Raw genomic sequence first — 18,631 nt, 5'->3', positions numbered from 1 at the left:
GCAAATCATGTCCAAGTGACTCGGGGGATACCTGCAGGGACCTGGTGCGGCTCTAACTCCAGCCAGACAGCGAATCAGCTGATCTCTGGAGCAGAAGTTTCTTGGAAAAGATATCTTTCTCAGGTGTCTGCTCTGCACGAGTGGAAATTTCCCCCATTTTTGTTCAGAGAGAGAGCGGTCTCCGAGCGACCCTCCCGCGCTCCCGCACCCCCGCACCACATGGACCCTCCCAGGTGAGGCCCCACCCCTTTGGTTCCACGTGGTCGGCGGCGGGGCCTAAGTGGCTGTGGCTGCTGGGTCTATGTGAGGCATGGGTCCCGGGACGGCGGGGACCCCATCCGGCGGTGAGTTGCTTCACTGTGGGTCGACGGGGTGCAGAGTTAGCTGGCGGGAGGAGAAAGGGGCGCCCTGCGGCGTTCAGACGGAAAACGGGACATCCTCGGAGACAGGACCTGCGGAGAGTGTGTCCCCCAGGGACTGGCAGGGTTTGGGGGGGGATTCCGGATGAAGGGAGGATATCTTTCGGGGGAGTACCGGCGGAGAGAACGAGGGTTGGATCGGCGGAAACAGAGGCGCCTTTGGGGAACAGGCCGGAGAGAGGAAAGATGTGGAGAGTGGATTGGGGCGGTCAAGAAGTTGGGGCCGACGGACCGATGGGCGCCTTGGAGGATTAGACCGGCCGTTAAGTGTCAACAGACCCCCGGTTTCCCCTTCTGCAGGTGCTGCTCGGTTTTCTTGTCCCCCCAACTTTACTGCGACGCCCCCAGCCTCAGAGCACAGCCGATTCTCTTTGGAGGCATTGACGGGCCCAGATACAGAACTGTGGCTTATCCAGGCCCCTGTAGACTTCGCCCCAGACTGGTGAGTGGTCCCATGCCACCTTCCGGGAATACTCCCCACCGTACGGACTGAATCTGGGGGAAATTCAGCAGGGCTTTCCTGGGGAATCCAGAAATGCTGCTTCTCAGCTCCTTTCCCCTGTCCCACTCAAAGAATCTGACCCAGCTTCTGTCTTCCCCCTTTCTCCCCTCAGCCTCAATGGGCGGCTCGTGCCTCTCTCTGGCTCCCAGACAGTGAAGGGCAAGTTGGCAGGCAAGCGGCACCGCTACCGGGTCCTCAGCAGGAGTGGCCCCCAGGCTGGAGGAGAAGCAACCCTGCTGGCCCCCTCAGCGGAGGCAGGAGGGGGCCTCACCTGTGCCCCAGTCCCCCACGGCAGCCTAAGGATCTTTGAGGGTCCCCAGGAAGCCCCAACAGGGACCCTGCTGCAGCCCATTCCTACAAGTCCCCCACCACAAATCCCCCCTGGCCTGCGGCCTCGGTTCTGTGCCTTTGGAGGCAGCACACCAGTCACAGGGCCTGGGTCAGTCTCAGCACTGAAGTCACCGGCCTTGGGGAAGAGAAAAAAAAAGAAGCATATGCCAGAGGCCTCAGTTCCTCAGGAGGCAGTGAATGAGCATGGAGCCCTGGAGGTGGACACAGCTTTGGGATCCCCAGAGATGGATGTAGGGAAGAAGAAAAAAAAGCAGCAGCTGGAAGAATTGGAGGTGACAGAGCCGGTGGCAACAGAGCCCGCTGCTGAGACGTTGGAGCCCCAGGGAGTGCTGCTCCCATCCACCACCAAGAAGAGGAAAAAGAAGCCCAAAGAGGTAGAAATGGTCAAGCCAGAAATGGGGATGCTGAAGACAGAAGAAAAAACAGTGGAGCTGGAATGTATGGTTAAAACTGAGCCTCAGGAAGAGACAGTCCTGTCCCCTACCAAAAAGAGGAAGAGGCAGAAGGGGACAGAAGGGATGGAGTCAGTGGATGGGACGATAGTTGAGTCTCAGCTGCAGGTGAAGTTGGAGCCACAGGGGGAAGCCATCCCACCGCCATCTTCGAAGAAGCAGAAAAAAGAAAAGGGGTCCAGAGTGATGAGGGAGCCAGGGACTGAGGCTACAGAGCCAGAGATGAAACCCTTGGAGCTCCCAGGGGAAGTGATGGAGTCTGAACTGCCGCAGGAAGTGGAGCCTCAGGCTGAGGCAGCCCTGGCATCCACCAAAAAGAGAAAGAAAGAAAAACGGCAGAACGCGATGGTGGAGCCAGGGCCAGAGATGCAGCCCCAAGAAGAGGTGATGAAGCCTCAGCTGCCAGATGCCGTTGAGTCTCAGGCAGCTCTAGCATCCACCAAGAGGAAGAAGAAAGAAAGAGGGCACAAACCACCAGAGCCAGGGACTGAGATGATTAACCCACAAGGTGAGATGATGGAGCCTGAGCTGTTGGATGCGGGAGAGCCTGAGACCAAGGCAGACCCAGCATCCACCAAGAAGAGGAAGAAGCGGGGCCAGGAAAGCCAGGTGCCAGAGACAGTGTCCCAGGAGGAGATGCCAGAGCCACCACTGAATTCGGAGCCTAGGGAGCCAGCTCCCATGGGACAGGAAAGGAAGCGGAAGAAGCCACAGCAGGATCCTGCCTAGTCTCCTCCAGGGAGACTGACGACTGCAACTAAGACAAGCTGAAGGTGGCCACCTGGGCCATCAGAAGGCGAGGGCAGAGAAGGGACCCTCCCAGGGACCGCACCAGCACATCCACGGGAGTCTGCACCAGGAAAATGCTTTATTGTTACACCGAGAGCCTCCTTGGCAGCTGAGGTCATCGGGGCACTTTCAAGAAGGGCTCATGTAAGACATCAAACAGCCTCCGGGCCTGGAGGGGAGGGAGAAAGAAAAGAGAAATTGGTCATTAAATGAGCCATTTGTTTGATACATCAGAGTGGGCTTTTGCTTCTTTTTCTCCAAATTCTCAGAAGAGGACTCTGCAGGCTAGGAGAGAAGTAGCCTGACCTGGTTTCTATCCCAGAACTGGGCATCAGTTCTCCCCATCTGTAGGAGAGGCACTGTGGGCCTTCCAAAACCTCAGAACTTTGGGATCTGAGTGCCTATTTATTTGGGGCTCCCTCTTGCCCCCACCCCCTCAAGCCCACTCCCAAGGCTCTTACCTTCTGGGGCCCCAGGCCTGGGCACAAGGCCAAGTCTTCCTGAGATGCAGCTATGAGCTGTTCCAGAGACTGAGGAAGGTAGGAGTGAGAGGTCAGGGGAGGTGAACACAAAACTCGAGCCTGCCCCAGCTGATGGAGAGTGTGAGGTATTCCCAGAAAAAAGCGAGGTCCTGGGGGAGGACAGGGGAGGCAAGAAGGATGGGGGAGGGGCTTCCTTGAAAAGGCAGGAGGGGAGAAATGTCTGTCAGGACAAAGAAATTGTTCCTTACCCCAAAAGTAGTCAGGAGGGTCTGACTGTCCGTTTTGTTGACTGACTTCACAGTGGTCAGACATTCAGTCACCTGGAAGCAGGGGCAGGGGTGGAGGTGTATTGGAAGAAGAAAGGAGAACAAGATTGAGCCTCTGAGGGTGGCCCTGGGTCACTGCTGTGTCTCCAGACTGCCCTGCATGCAGGAGGCACTTGATAAGTGCCATTTTTTGTGTGTGTTTTGATTTTGCTTTAATATTTAAAGACTTTTTTCCCCTTTAACGGGGACACTGAGGATTGAACCCAGGACCTTGCGCACGCCAAACATGCACTCTTCCACTGAGCTTTACCCCCACCCCTGATTTTTGTGTTCTGGTGATTAAAAGGTCATCTCAGAGTGACCCCCAACTAGCTGAGAGGGTGCTGATCATGTGATAAGAAGTTAATGCCATTTATCTTGAGTTATTTCTGCCCCAGGCAGACCGTAGGCTCTAGAGTGGACCTGGATTCAAAACCAGACCCCACTGCTTACTTCCTGGGAGACCCTGGGCAAGGGAACTGACCTCTCTGGGCCTCCATTTTCAGGCAAATCAGGTTCCTAATAGTACCCACCTCAGGGGTGGCTGTGGATACCACCATTACTCTCTTGTTGGAGCCCAGATTCAACAGTTCATTCAGCAGATATTCCCTGAGCACTCACTGAGGGCTCGGTGCTGCTGGGAACACAGCAGGGACTGAGATAGGCCCAGACCTGCCCTCTGGCGGCTCCCAGTCCAGTGCAGGAGACAGATCAGTTCCAGATATGAAGACCCAGACAGGCAGGGCTGGGACAGAGGGAGCCCACCGAGGACACCTGACCTGGCTTGGGGATCTGGGAGGGCTTCCTGGAGAAGGAAGCATCAGAGCTGAGATGTGGGAAAGATGGGATCAGGCAGCTGACTGAGCAGAGGGAACAGAATGGGCACACAGAGAAGCGACAGAAATGGGAGGGCACTGGGGAGCCACAGGAGGGATCTGGGCTGGAGAGGGCAGGGTCAGGTTTATGCTTATTTAGGTGGGAGAGGAGACCGGAAGCTGAGGGTGGGATGGGGGAGGAGAGATATGACTTGAAATCAGAACTGCAGCTTAAACCCCCAAGAAGCAGCTTGGGGGAAGCCCAGGGAGGTGAGGTGGCCTCACCCGGGAGACGAAGTCCTGCTCCAGCTTCTCCATCAGGAGGTCTGCCGGCTTCTGCTCATAGGCCTTGTATGTCTCCAGGTACCTTCCGGCCTCCTCGGGGCTGAGGTGAGAGACATCAGTCAGCCGGGGGGGGGGGGTCATATTCTAGATTAATTTCATTTGCTGATGCTAAGAATTCCAAACTCTAATACACAGAAAAATTAACTTTTGCAAACTGTCCTAAATGTCCCCTTGATTCAGTAACCCTTGCTGGACAGGTGCATCTTTACACATCTTCTTTGGCTAAGGGCCAGAGCTTAGGAGCCTGACCCACTGGGAGCCTTTCCATCTGAGCTGCCCTGGGCCAATGATTTTCATCTCTCTGGGCCATGGTTTCCTCATCTGTAAAGTGGGGTGGATGCCAGTGACAAATTAAATAAGTCCATTCTTTCTAACTGCTCAGAACCATGTCTGGCACTTAGAAGCCTATTTAAAAAATGTTAGCTGAGGAAGAGGGTAGCTCAGTGGTAAAGTACATGCTTAGCATCCACAAGGTCCTGGGTTCAATCCCCAATACCTCCATTAACAAAAAATAAATAAGTAAATTTTTTAAAAAGAAAGAAATGTTAGCTATTCTGGGAGGGAGGTCAGCACACTGAGCATTTGCACTGGGTCTGAGAGGGAAAAAACCCAGAAATACACTTTATTTTCTCAGCCACAGGAAGACAACCTCATGAAGCTTTCAGCTCTCACTACTGAGAAAAATGAAGCTTTGAAAGCGCCTTCAAAAGGAAAGCTCCAGGCGCTGACTGCTGCATCTTTTATGGCAACTCACAAAACTTAATAATTGCCATTAATTTTCACATTAGGCACTAGTGTTTTGTTTTGTTTTGTTTTTTGACATGTAATTAACTGTTTCAAAGGTAGATGGAACAACGAAATCACTAAAAGGGTCTGTCTGTGTGCAGAGTAAAGGAGCCCAAGTTTATTTGCACCAGGAAAAAGCTGGCCTTTTTTCTCTTCGGAACTTGAGAATATTGAGTTGAGTGAAAGTAAATAAGGTGTTTATCCTGAGGCATTCTCTTAGCCTTCAAAGGTTAGCTAGTGAGCAATGTTTGTTGATTAAACATTGCTTTATATTGGTTTTTGTGTGTGTGGAGGGGAGATAATTAGGTTTATTTTTTTATTAATTAATGGAGGAACTGGGGATTGAACCTAGGATCTTGTGCATGCCAAGCACACGCTCTACCACTGAACTGCACCCTCCCCCACCAAACAATGGTTTACATTCTTAAAAAGAACATTCATTTTTAAAATTTGGTGTTCTTCCCTGGGTTTTGCCGCTTTCCTCTCACTGCAGCAGGGATTATTATTGTTACTATTATTAATCATTTTGTTCAGGACACCAAGTTAGCACCCTATATCCGGTCACACCGTTTGCTTTCACTTTTGCTTCCTACAGTACAATCAGGACCTCCTTCCACATTCGCAGACGGAGCTCAACCCCATTTACCTAAGGGCTCCAAAATATTCCATAGTTTGGATATAAACACATGGGTAGTATTTCCCTTGTAGGGGCCTAGCTGCACTCTGTCCAAAGCTCTTTATGTTCAGAAGCTTCTGGGCTCCCTTGAGAGATCCTATAAGGCAGTTCTTTTCCTTTTCCCTTTTCCTTTTTCCTTTTTCCTTTTTCCTTTTTCCTTTCCTTTCCCTTTCCTTTCCCTTTTCTTTTCTTTTCTTTTCTTTTCTTTTCTTTTCTTTTCTTTTCTTTTCTTTTCTTTCTTTCGTTCTGTGTGTGTGTAAGAGGAGAAACTCTTAGATTGTGGGTAAGATTTACAGTTCTGGGGAAATTAGAGGCAACGATGGGGGAAAAAAACAGACACCCAGAGTTTTAAAGGGATAAGGAAGAAAACCAGCACACCGTCTTTTACCATAGCGAGCAAGACAGCAGCAAAAAGATACAAAGTGACATACAGGTGACAAAATTGGGGTGACAGAGCCTTCCAGGAAACTGCAGTTGGAAAACACTCTGCGCCCAACTTTACACCTAGCCATTAAGAGCGTGAAGTGGCTGGTGCATCTTGTCGCATCTTTTCTGTCTAAGGGCCAGGGAAGCTCCCAGGAGTGGAAAGTTACCAGAGAAAACACCGTCTACTGAATCTATCTTGCAAACTTCCTTTTTTCCCCCCAGAGGGGTGCTCCATTCCTGAAAGTACTGCAGTACCAGGTCAATGCGTGGAATGGACGGAACAAGCTCCTATTCCAACTCCCTGCTCCCAAAAGCCATTTACTGTATTGTCCTCGGATAGAGGATGTATCAGATAGTAAACTGATAAGAAGATACTACACCTGATCTTAGCCAAAAGGCCGAGAAGAGATTACTTATTTTTTTCAAACCATTACACACGGGGAAACGAGACCAGTAGCATTGAGTCACCTGCCCAAGATCACCCAGCTGGCAAGGAGGGGAGACAGCTCCCTCCATGGGTCTGCCTGACCCAGTTGGGCTCCTAATACTAAACTGCTGCCTCCCACAGTAAAAAGAGAGCAATTTTTATACCTGCTTTTGTTTTAACATACAGCCAATACATAAATACATTTTTCCAAAAAGTCAAGCAGCATAGAGGTAACACAGCCGTAGGGAGGGCACAGAATTACAGATACATTTACCCTTCGGCCTAAAAACTCATTCCTGGGGTTCAGGGCAGTGGCGGGAGTATTGCTGGTAACAGCAAAAGCCTGGGACCTACCCAAGTGTCCTCCTGGCCTGGTCCATCTATCTAAGTATATGGCAGAATACTAGACAGCTGGAAATTAGCGTGGATCCAGACAGCGGGACAGTATTCGATGATAGCAAATGAACCACCAACACATGAAAAGGCATGGAGAAACCTTATAAGCACATTGCTAAGTGAAAGAAGCCAATCTGAAAAGGCTACCATGAGACAATAGAAAGTATACACCGGTTCCCAGCACAGAGCTCCCAAACCCTTGTAATTTCCTACATGGTAAGAGTACTAGGAGCATTTTTGTTCCACTGAGGTGTCCCTGGATGGCTCCTGGGTGGGGGCTGATAGCCAGAAAGTCCAAGCCATGATTAGAAGCTTGAAATTTTCAGCCCCAGACCCCATCCTCCAGAGGAGAGAGGGGGCTGGAAGTAAGAGTTAATAATTGATCATGCCTACGTGAGACGCCGCTGTAAAATCCCAACATGACTGCGGGTTTTGGGAAGCTTCCAGGCTGATGAACACATCCACACCGGGAGGGTGACGCAGCCCAACTCCACAGGGACAGGAGCTCCTGCACTCGGGACCCTCCCAGACCTCACCCTGTATCTCTTCACCTGGCTATTCATCTCCAACCTTTATCATACCTTTTAATAAGCTGGTAAACAGAAGTAAATGTTTCCAAATTCTGTGAACCACTCTAGCACAAAATCAAACCTGAGGAAGTGGTCACTGGAAGCTCTGACCTGTGGCCAGCTGGTCAGAAGCACAGGGATTAGCGGGGCTCGCGCCTGGCGTCTGAGTGTGTGTGCGCGGTGGGGAAGTGCTGTGTGCGGTGGGATCTGATGCTATCTCCGGGAAGACAGTGTCAGAATTGAGCAGGACACCCAGCTGGCAGAGAACTGCTTGCTGTGGGAAAAAACCTCCACACAGAGGTGAAGGGTTTTGTGTGAGGAGTAAAGGATATCTCATCACAGGATAAGAAACTGGGTTTTCCCTACACACAAGAACTGTGGATTTTTCTATTTAAGCTACATACTGCATGATTCCAACTATATGATATTCTAGACAAGGCAGAGGGGAGGGTATAGCTCAAGTGGCAGAGTGCATACTTGGCATGCACGAGATCCTGGGTTCAATCCCCAGTACCTCCTCTAAAAAAAATGATAAATAAACCTAATTACCCTCCCCAAAAAAACAATTGAGGGCTAGACAAGGCAAAACTATGGAGACAGTAAAAAGATCAGAGGTTGCCAGGGGTTAGAGGGAGAAAGGGATACATAGTGGGGAGCACAGAGGACTTTTTAGGGCAGTGAAACTGTCCTGTAGGATACACTAATTATGGACACATCATACCTTTGTCAAGACCCACAGCATGTGCAACACAAAGAGTGAACCCTAATGTATGGACTTTGGTTAAAAATAATGACAATATGGTTCACCAATTGTAACAAACGTACCACACTAATACAAGATAAAAATAACTGGAGAAACTGTATGCAGGGGGAGGGGGGTATGCAGGAGCTCTGTATTTTGCAATCAACTTTTCTATAAGCTTAAAATTTCTCTTTAAAAAATCGATTTGTTTTTCTAAATGCAAACACCATATTAGAATATTACATAGCTGTAAAAAAAAATGAGGCGGCTCTCTGTACTGATCTAGAACAGACCTCCTCATAATGACACGACAACACAAGGCACAGAACAATATACACACTATCCTCTTGTCTAAGAAGGAAAATTAAGATGTTTTCACATGTGTTTTCGATTTATAGAAACACTGGAAGGAAACCAAGAAACTAACAACAATGGTTACCTGTAGGGTAAAGGGAGTGGAGTGGGAGGGGAGGGGCAGAAGAGAGATTTCTCAGCAAAATAATTGCCATTTGTATACAAACCGTATACATACATACAGTATTTAAAAGATATAAAAACAGTATATATTATATTATATTATACTGTACTATATTTTATTATATATAAATCACTTCTGATTTTTGAACTGCGTGAGTATGTTACCTATTCTTTAAAAAGAGAAGCTTTAATCATTATATATTCAGAAGAAAACAGAAGGACAGAGAATAAAAGTCCCCTCCCCTCAGGGGTACCCCCAGTTTATTCACATCTGTATCTGTTCACAAACATGGTTCATTTTCCTTCCTTTTTTTTAAATTCTTTTAAACTTTTTTCTTGAGGGGTAGGTAATTAGGTTTATTTATTTATTTTTAGATGAGGTACTGGGGATTGAACCCAGGACCTCATCTATGCTAGGCATGTGCTCTATCACTTGAGCTATACCCTCCCCCTCCTGCCTTTTATACATAAGTTAAAATATCATGCTTTTTGGTCCTGCAACTTATTGCACCGATGGTGCTGGGAAGGCCGGTATCACTGTGGATTTGGGCACACAGGCAGGGATCATCAAAGAGGAGACATTCCTTACGCAGAAATTTCTGCATTGAAGAGCGTGTCTATCTTCTGTTTTTACTGTTTGTTTGTTTGGTTGGTTTTGTTTTTGTTTTTAAATATTTATGTATTTATTTATCATTTTGGGGGGGATAATTAGGTTTACCTATTTATAAATTTATTTAATGGAGGCACTGGGGACTGAACCTAGGACTTTGTGCATGCTAAGCATGCGCTCTACCACTGAGCTATATACCCTCCCTCCATTTTCTGTTTTAATAGCCAGTCAAGTCTCCTGCCAATCAAACATGCCTATTTCATATTAACCATCTTGATGTACTCACCAAATTAATGGGTGAAAAATGGCATCTCATTTTTTAAAAATTTACTTTTTCTGGATAAGCTGAATTATGGCTGATAATTTTTTCATGTGTTTTTGGCAATCCACAAAAGACTTTTTAAAATTGGACTACTGTTTTCTTATTGAATTGTAGGAGATTCTTTATAAATGTATAATAGATATCTTTAAATATATTCGTATGAATATAAACATTTAAATATAGTTGAACGGTATAAATATAATTTATATATACATATATAAGCCAGACATCTTACGTCTTTGTTATAGATAGCAAGGATTTTCTTAGTTTGACACTCGTCTCTTAATTTTGCTTACAGTATCTCTTACCATATGGCAGTTTTAAATTTTAAATTTTCTCAAATCAGCCAATCTTTTCCTTTATGGCTTCTGGGGTCTTGCTTTGGAAGACTTTTCCTGCCACAAGATCGTAATAAATACATATACTTTATAAGATTTCTTCTAACACTTTCACTGTAGTTTTTCTTCTTGTGTCTGTAATTATCAAGATTCAGGTTCGATTACGGGGTGAGGAAGGGCTGTCTTTTTCCATATGGAGAACCAGTCTAATGGTCTTTAGAAAGCTAGACTTGGAATTAATTATTCAGCAGGATTTTATGTCTAGCTCCTAAGTGCCTAGTATGGTCCTATAAATTGGCTCTATGACCTGCTTTTGTGCCTACAACCCTACAAGAAAGATGTGAAGACCCTATTTTACACATAAAGAAACAGGTCCAGTGAGGCACTGCCTGCCCAGGCTCACAGGGAGTTCACGGGAGGTGGGTGGGGGAGGGCAAATGACTCTCAGGATAGAGCCTGACCTGGGGGAGCAGGCCCATCTCACCTCCAGGCAAGGATCAGGGTGCAGTCGGCCAGGATGCACATCTTAGCCAGCTCCTTGAGGGCCTGCTGAGGATCTTTCTGGGCAGAAAAGAAAATCAGAATGAGGGATCTGGGAGAAAGCAAGCAATTATAGTCTTGAAAACAGGGCATCTTAGGATGCCAAGAGCCTTTCACTTAACTGACACTCCCTAATCTCTGACTTGGTGCCCAACCTATGCAGGGACCCGGCAGTTATGGGGACAGCCCTGGCTCTGCCTTCCCGGGATTCAGTCTGATGAGGGGGACAGACCCATGCCCAGAGATGACCCAGAGTGGCTGGGGTGGGGAAGCCAGAGGAGCATCTATCCTGCCTGGGGGATCAGGGAGAGCTTCCTGGAGGAGCGGACATCTGCACTGGGACCTGAAGGAGGATGAGGAGGGAGGACAGCAAAGGAGAGCAGAAAAGGGAACTGCAGACACAGGGAACAGTGTGTGCAAAGGAAAGGAGAGGAAAGAGGGCTTGAGTGAATTACAATTACAATTCACTGCTATGGGATGGAGGATGTGAAATCAAAGGGTGATCACATGGGAGCCTAGAGATGAGACGGGAGAGCTGGGCAGCAGTTGGGTCATGCAGGGGCTCATGGACCATGGAGGGCACTGGGGCACCATGGAGGGGTTCAGGCATCAGGTGTGTGCTCTACAAGACCCCTCTGGCTGCTGTAAGGATGGAAGGGGTCGAGGCTGGAGGCCATGAGATGAGAGAATAGGCTGGAGCAGGGATCCAGGCAGGAGAGAAAAGGGCCTGGATCAGGGCCGGGCTGTGAGGATAGAGAGGAGGAAACATCTCAGAAATCTTCACGTGGCGGAGGGCTGGGACTGACTGAAGCAGGTGTGGGGAAGGAGGGGGTAGGTAATTTTACCCTCCCACCCCCCTGCCAATACAGTTGTCCCCCTCAGATGTAAGAAATTCCCCATTGAGGTTTCAACCTGCATTTCTCTTTGAAAGGGATTCAACAGTCCACCTGGCAACCAAGAGACCCAAGACTACCCATTTCACAGATGGGGATGGTGAGGCTGGCGGGGGAATGACCCCTGCTTACCACGTCCACCTGGACGAGCAGGACCCGCAGGGCGAAGCTCTTCCCCAGGCTCTGCAGCCGCTGGTGGATGTAGTCTGGGTGGAGGTTGTGGTAGCGGAGGCTGGGTGGGGGCAGGCAGAGGGAGGGATTGGGCGGTCTTGGTCTCCCCCAGAGTCCAGGAGCCCTTCCTCCCTCTCAGTGGGATGCAGAGGGCTTGGGGAACTCAGGCAGACAGTCTTGCTGGTGCCTGAGGCTCAGAGAGGTTAAGTGACTTGCCCAAGGTCACCCTTCAAGGAAGGGGCACAGCAGGGACCGGCAGTGAGGGCCACCTGGCTCTGGCTCCCCAGAAGGTGGACCCTTGGATCCTTCACTGAGGAAGAGTAGACCCTTGGGTTTCAGGTGGAGAATAGGAGACTAGAAAGTGTATGGGAGGTGTGGGGGGAGCTGCACAGCTGGTCTTGTGAAGCGGGGCCCATCCCTGGAACTGTCTGCTTTGGCCTCAGAGGGAGCTGGCAGGGAGGGGGTGGGGAAACCCAGGGGTTTGCCCCCTCGGGAACTAAGGGACATCTCTGCCCAGCAGCTGCCAGCTCTCACACCCTGCAGGGAGGACAGTAACTCAGAAGTTTCACTTCCCCTGTCTGACTCCATCTGGAGAGGGGTTTCCAGCAGATGAGGGAAACTTGTTTAACTGTGATGAAGGTTAGAGACATCCTGGCTCCAGTTTGGGATATGAGGCCCCCTCCTCCCTCAGACCCTGAGGCACGGGCCCCAGCTCCAGGCACTTCGAGGCCAAGATCTCTTCCTCTCACACAGGGTCAGACCGAGGCCGAGCCGACAGGGCCATGCCCAGAGGCCTCCCATCTAAAGGTCCAGGACACCGGAGCACACCCCTCCCAGGCCGTCTTGAGTTGGGGCAGCCCCCAGAGCTCACCTGAGGAAGAGGGCACAGGTGCTCTGGCCCAGCACATAGTCGGGCAGCACATCACCAAATTCCCAGGGCACGTTGCGCACAAACCTCAGCACAGGGTTGCCCCTCTGGGGAGGGAGGAAGGACCGACCCATTAGCATGGTGACCCTGGGACCACTGCCACCCCAACCCCTCTCCCCCGCCTCTTCTCAGCACCTCCCCGCCCTCCTCCTGCTTCGCACCTGGGGCTTCTCCCGCTGCGCTCTCCTCCTCTGCCCAGATCCCTCCTCCTCCTCAGCCTGGAGTGTTCTTGGTGCTGGGGCTCTGACCTAGTCACCCCACCAATCCTCAGGCCCTAACTGAAGGGTCCCTGAGTGTCCCTCCAGCTCAGCCCTCTCCCCCAGCCCCCATCTGTGTGTCCTGTGGTCCCCTGGACACCTGTCCCTGGGTGTCTACCTCACTGCACTCAGCACTGACCCCTATACCTGCTTCTGCTCTGGGCCCCAACTCAGGGAACACCCCATCATCCGGAGATCCAGGCCTTGTCCTAGACACTTCCCTCTCCCCCTCCTCCCCGAGGTGGGACACCTCCCTTCTAAGCATCGCCCATGAATGCTTCCCTCTTCACTGCCATGGCCCCCACCCCACCTCCTCCTGGTTGCCTGCCCTGGTGGTGTCCCATCCTGGCCACCCTCCAAACAGTAGCCAGAGGGCTCTTCCTAAAGCACAAACATGACCCTCCCCTGCTCTAAACCCTGCTGTGAATCCCCAGTGCCCTTAGGGGGAAGCTTCTCACTGTGGCCTGTGACCCTCCATGTCAGACGCCCACCCACAGCCTGGTATCTGCTTAGTAGGCTTCTCTCAGGCTCTACCCTGATAGTCCAAGACCAAAATTCTTTTCTTTTTAATTTTTTTTAAATTGGGGTGGGGAGCTAATTAGGCTTATTTATTTATTTATTCATTCATTCATTCATTCATTCATTCATTTATTTAATGGAGGTACTGGGGATTGAACCCAGGACCTCATGTATGCTAAGCATGTGCTCTACCACTGAGGTATACCTCTCCCACTTCCCAACACCAAAATTCTTTAAGCAAGTCAAACTCTAATCTATTCAAGAATTTGAGTGCGTCTAAGTGTGTCTAAGTGCTGGGAATATAGCCATGACTAAGAGGACAAAGATCCCTGCTCTCCTGGGGGGAAAACAGCCATTAAACAAAAGCATCTCAGGGGTGAAGGTGTAATGACCAAGTGAAGTAGAATTCAGCTCGAAGGCTGTGGGATCTGCTCTCGTGGTGGGGTGTGGGGTGGTCAGGGCAGCTGGGGCAGGAAGGGTCTGCAGGGGTCCCCAGATCCACAGGCTCTGGGCCATCTGGACCTGAGGCACCAGGAGCCAGGGAAGGGCTTTGGGCAACGGAGGGAGGGGCAGGACCCAATTTCAATCTTCAAGGATTATTTTGTCCATTTCACACCCACTAGAATGGCCAAAATCAAAAAGACAATGACAAGTGGTAAAGAGAGGGCGAAAATGGAACCTTCACACACTGCTGGTGGGATGCAGCCTTTTAGAAGACAGTTTGAGAGTGCCTGCAAAAGTTAAACACAGAGTTACCATATGACCCAGCAAATCTACTCCTGGATAAATACCCAAGGGAAGTGGAAACCTATGTTCACACAAAAACCTGGACACAAATGTTCACAGCAGCCTTCTCTCACTAACCAAAAAGTATAAACCCAAATGTCCATGAATGGATGAATGAACAAACAGTGGCATGTCTGTACCATGGAATACTATGCAGCAACAAAAAGGAATGAATGTGATACGTGGATGAACCTCGAAAGCACTGTGCTAAGTGAAAAAAGCCATCAGGTGCCAAACATTTGGGTTGTTTCCAATTTTTGGCTATGGTGAGTAATGCTGCTGTGAGCATCTGTGTCCTAGATTCTGCGTGGACGTATAGTCATCCCTCAGAATCCACAGGGGACTGTTCCAGGACCCCTTCAATATTAAACTTTGCAGATGGCATAGTTTTGCAGATGGCATAGTACAGTTGGCCCTCATTGCAGTGGGCTGACCGGATTTTCATTCCTCTTGTATAAATACCTAGAGATGGAATCGCTGGGTCGTCACGTAACTCTATATCTAAACGTTTGAGACACTGCCAGACTGTTTTCCAAAGTGGCTACACCATTTTACCTTCCCACCAGCAGTGTGTGAGGGTTCCAATTCTTCCACGTCCTCCCAAGCCTTGTTACTGTCTGTCCTTTTTTTTTTTTTAATTGTTGTTTCTTTATCTGTGTCTGTCCTTTTGATTCAAGCCATCCTAGTGGGCGTGAAGTGGTATCTCACTGTGGTTTGGATTTGCATTTCCCTGATGGCAAAAGGATACTGAGTATCTTTTCATGTTCTTGGGTCCTATTACCTTTGTAGACCATCCTCTCCCCCTTCCAGAATGCCAGCTCCATCCATGACTAAGACTTTATCTGCTATCCCCAGAGCCTAGAACAGCATCAGGTAACCTCTGACCACATATGTGGATTATATGTGGGTGAACCCCCATTTTATGTATTTTATTTATTTATTTATTTTAAATTTTTTGTTTGTTTCTTTGGTTTTTTTTGAGGGGGGTGTAATTAAGATAGATTTATTTATTTATTTGTTTGTTTGTTTATTTATTTATTTAATGGAGGTCCTAGGGATTGAACCCAGGACTGCATGTATGCTAAGCATGCACTCTACCACTGAGCTATACTCTCCCCTGAACCCCCTAAAATTTTTAAAGGCACAGATGGGTTAAGTCACTTGCCCAAGATCACACAGCACTGTGTGGCAGAGCAGGATTCAAACTTGGGCCCACGTTCAAAAGTTTTTGAATAAATGGACAAAACTGGGGACAGAAAATGTAGCTGCAATGAACAGCCACATCCCCCACAACCAGAAGAGTTGGGGTGTTATGAACTGAATAATGTTGCCCCCAAATTCATAGGTTAAAATTCTAACCCCCAGTGTGATGATATTAGGAGGTGAGGGGAGGTGATTAGGTCATGAAGGTAGAGGCCTCATAAATCGGATTAGCGTTCTTTTAAAGGTGACCCCGGAGAGTTCTGTCACCCCTTCCCACGCTGTGAAGACACAGTGAGAAGATGGCTGTGAGCCAGGAAGCAGGTAAGGTCCTTACTAGAAACCGAATCTTGGACTTCCCAGTCTCCAGAACTGTGAGAAATGAGTGTTTGCTGTTTAAGTCCCAGTCTACGGTATTTTTGTTACAGCAGCCAGAACAGACTAAGACCTGAGGCATCCTAAACCCACACATGGCAGTTGAATGGATGAATGGAGAGATGGCGCTGCTGAGAGCACAGTGTCTAGAACTCAGACCTGCCTTCCACTGCCCACCAGGATGCCATCCCTACAACTGCGTTTCCCACCAGAAACCCCAAAGCCCCACTTCTCTATCCCCCTCCTCACCTGCCGGGGGCTCACAATGATGCTGTTGGATTTTGCTCCTGGTTTGGGAGCTGGGTTGGGGGTCTCTCCTGCCAGAGGTTCTGGCCCCATGGTGTGTGTGGCTCCAGCCCCTCCTGGAGGTCCTGAGATGGCATACTCAGCATAGGTCTGAGGGGCCGGCTGGGGTGAGATCTCCGTGGTGGGCAGGCTCCGTGTGGATTTGAATAAGGGTTTGGCCTGTGGGGAGAGATGTAAGAGGGCACACAAAATCTGGCTCTAGCTACTTCTGCCTCCTCAGCCTCTACCCAGGTCCCAACTACCATCTTCTTTCCTTTGGACCACTGCAGTCACCTCCTCACCAATTCCCTGCCTCTGCCTTTACCCTCCACAGTCTGTTCCCTACACTGAGTCGTATCATGTCCCTCCTCTGATCAGAGCCCGTAGGTGGCTCCTGCCTCAGAGTAAAAGCCAAAGCTGTCACCCTAGCCTTTGAGACTGAAATATCTGTCCCTGCCTCCTTACCTCAAGGACCTCACCTCCTACCCCTCTCCCCTGGCTTTCTCTATTCCAGCCCCACTGGCCTTCTTGCCGACCTAAAACCTACCAGGTTCTCTCTGACCTCAGGGCCTTTGCACTGGCTGTTCCCTCTCCCCCCAGATGTCACATAGCTCACTCCTTCACCTCTTTCACATCTCTGCAAAGATATCACCTCCTCTGAGAAGCCTTCCCTTAACTGTCCTATCTAAGGTAGCTCTTCTCCCCCATCCTTAGCCTACTTTCTTTTTTCTTCACAGCACACAAGTGGCAGCCAGTACTCAGCACTAGCCAGTTGTGTTTCTGTGGGAAAAAGACCTCACTGTTGCCAGACCCTTTGATTTATCCATAGATGTCAAGAATGCAGACTTTTTTCAACTGCAAGACCTTCCAATTCATTAACATCAGCAATAAATTCATGCCTTGCAGAACCAGGGTGCTGGCCACATAAAACATATCAGCTACTCCCTGACTGCCAGTTTCCGGCCTCGGCCTCAGCCCTCCTAACCACGACATTTTATAGATAACAAAAACTGAGACTTGCAGAAGGCAAAGGACTGTTTTCTCAGAGTAACCCAGGCGCCAACATTTCCTAACCCACGCTGTGGTCCCACAGGCCCCTTCCTGTCCCCTTTCCTTCCAACAACCCCCACAAGCCTCCCAGCGGTCCCCCAACCTCCTAGTCCTACCCCAGGAGGAGGGCCCGCATCCTCGTCCAGGGGTATGAGGAATTTCTTTCTTGTGGGAGGGCCAGCGGGCTTCTGCACTCCCTTTTCGTCCATCGCAAAGTCCTTTACGGGCCTGAAAATGAAGACGTGGAGACGGAAGCCAGTGAAACATCGGCATTTCCATCACCCCAGCATGAACCCCCAGTCAAAGCCGTTCCCCTCCAAAATTCCAGGGCTCCATAGCGTCCAGCTCCAAACACCCAGAGCCCCAGGTTCCAAAAAGCCCCGCCCCATCGAGCCTCCACCTCTGGTTCGCCCCGCCCCTTACCGGTCCACACTTTCCATTCTCCCGCCCCTCAGGGCCCCTACGTTCTACTCGCACCGCCCTTACTGTTCTCCGCCTTCCGTCCGCCAGGCCCGGCCACTGGACCCGACCCTCCGTCCGCCCCGCCGCCAGGGCTCCTACCTGGATGCCCTCCCCTCGCTCCATCTCTCGGAGACTGCAACGACTGATTGACTTCTACGGCTGCCAATCCCCACAGCAGTCACAGCCCCCCGCCCCTCTTGACCCAGCCCGGAAAGCTCAGCGTCCGGTGGACTCACCTCCTCGCCCCCGAGTCAGGAAAGACCGGAGGGAGATCGAGGCGTTCCACCGCCGGTGTGGCTAGCGCGGCCGTAGGCTCGCCTCACTTCCGGCCTCTCTAGCCCGCCACCCCGTTCCCATCGTTCCCCTAAGGGGTAGGGCGTGGAGAGGGGCGGTCTCCGCGCAGCTGTCAATGGTTGTGGAGGACTGCGGAGTTTTGGTTTGGAAAGAGCTATGCGTCTCTGGGCCTGAGTGGCTCTGGGCCTGAGTGGCTCTGGTTGCCAAGCAGTTACATTTCAAATACCTCTTGTGTGCCCGGGCTCTAGGCTAGTGGAGAAGAGATGGCAGGAGATCAAACTAGGTCCCTTCTCTCAGTACAGACTTGGGTTTGAATCCCAGCTCTGCCATTGACTTGGTCTCAGTTTCCCCACTCACTCCCCAATTCACTTATTCCACACATATTCCCCCAAAGCCTCCTCTGTTCCCAGCTCTGTGCGAGGCAGTGCTGGTGACACAGTGGTGACGAGTGATAACGATAGCCCCGCTCCGCCCTCCTGGAGCTCACAGCGCATTGGGAGAGACAGACCCGTTCCCAAACAGTGACGACCCAGAGTGGGCAGGGCGGGGACAGGAGACCCCAAAGGGCCAGGGGGAGAGTGGGGTAGGGGACACCTAAGCCACCCCGAGGGTCAGGAAAAACTTCCTAGAGAAAGGGACATC

The 18,631-nt window shown here is 50.2% G+C and overlaps 2 protein-coding genes and 1 non-coding gene across 6 annotated transcripts; 1 reads left to right on the top strand and 2 right to left on the bottom strand.

Moving 5' to 3' along the window:
• Positions 1-60: 60 nt before the first annotated feature.
• POLR1G (RNA polymerase I subunit G) lies at positions 61-2,746 on the top strand. Its single transcript, XM_006208703.4, has 3 exons — positions 61-344; positions 720-861; positions 1,034-2,746. The coding sequence occupies exons 1-3, from the start codon at positions 311-313 to the stop codon at positions 2,451-2,453; spliced, it is 1,596 nt and encodes a 531-aa protein (XP_006208765.1). The 5' UTR covers positions 61-310; the 3' UTR covers positions 2,454-2,746.
• ERCC1 (ERCC excision repair 1, endonuclease non-catalytic subunit) lies at positions 2,573-18,043 on the bottom strand. Of its 4 annotated transcripts, none has more exons than XM_072966847.1 (10): positions 17,932-18,043; positions 17,350-17,461; positions 16,148-16,363; positions 12,705-12,808; positions 11,795-11,894; positions 10,714-10,790; positions 4,401-4,500; positions 3,244-3,315; positions 2,975-3,043; positions 2,573-2,682 (listed from the first exon to the last, which is right to left on the bottom strand). In XM_072966847.1, exons 2-10 carry the CDS (start codon positions 17,440-17,442, stop codon positions 2,629-2,631), a joined length of 885 nt encoding a protein of 294 aa, XP_072822948.1. In that variant the 5' UTR covers positions 17,443-17,461; positions 17,932-18,043; the 3' UTR covers positions 2,573-2,628. The 4 variants fall into 4 exon arrangements, with proteins under 4 accessions (XP_072822948.1, XP_015098449.1, XP_072822951.1 ...); XM_015242963.3 differs by lacking the exon at positions 17,932-18,043 and adding an exon at positions 17,720-17,834; XM_072966850.1 differs by lacking the exon at positions 17,932-18,043 and adding an exon at positions 17,795-17,815.
• On the bottom strand, positions 6,570-6,758 carry LOC116282295 (U2 spliceosomal RNA). The gene has a single exon (XR_004191791.1). It is a non-coding gene; the product is annotated as a U2 spliceosomal RNA (small nuclear RNA).
• Positions 18,044-18,631: the final 588 nt, after the last annotated feature.

Source organism: Vicugna pacos, chromosome 9, assembly GCF_048564905.1.
Source record: "Vicugna pacos chromosome 9, VicPac4, whole genome shotgun sequence".
In the NCBI taxonomy this organism is placed as follows: Eukaryota; Metazoa; Chordata; class Mammalia; order Artiodactyla; family Camelidae; genus Vicugna; species Vicugna pacos.
Note: the sequence above shows the minus strand (reverse complement) of the source record. Positions and strands in the feature narration are given on the sequence as shown.

Excerpts from the sequence above, each read along its gene's own strand:
- ERCC1 (XM_072966847.1), bottom strand. The coding sequence starts at position 17,442 with ATGGACGAAAAGGGAGTGCAGAAGCCCGCTGGCCCTCCCACAAGAAAG. Across the intron at positions 11,895-12,704 it reads ACCTGTGCCCTCTTCCTCAG|CCTCCGCTACCACAACCTCC; the intron begins GTGAGCTCTGGG and ends GCCCCCACCCAG. Across the intron at positions 4,501-10,713 it reads ACCCTGATCCTTGCCTGGAG|CCCCGAGGAGGCCGGAAGGT; the intron begins GTGAGATGGGCC and ends CTCTCACCTCAG.
- POLR1G (XM_006208703.4), top strand. The coding sequence starts at position 311 with ATGGGTCCCGGGACGGCGGGGACCCCATCCGGCG. Across the intron at positions 345-719 it reads GGCGGGGACCCCATCCGGCG|GTGCTGCTCGGTTTTCTTGT; the intron begins GTGAGTTGCTTC and ends CCCCTTCTGCAG. Across the intron at positions 862-1,033 it reads GTAGACTTCGCCCCAGACTG|CCTCAATGGGCGGCTCGTGC; the intron begins GTGAGTGGTCCC and ends TTCTCCCCTCAG.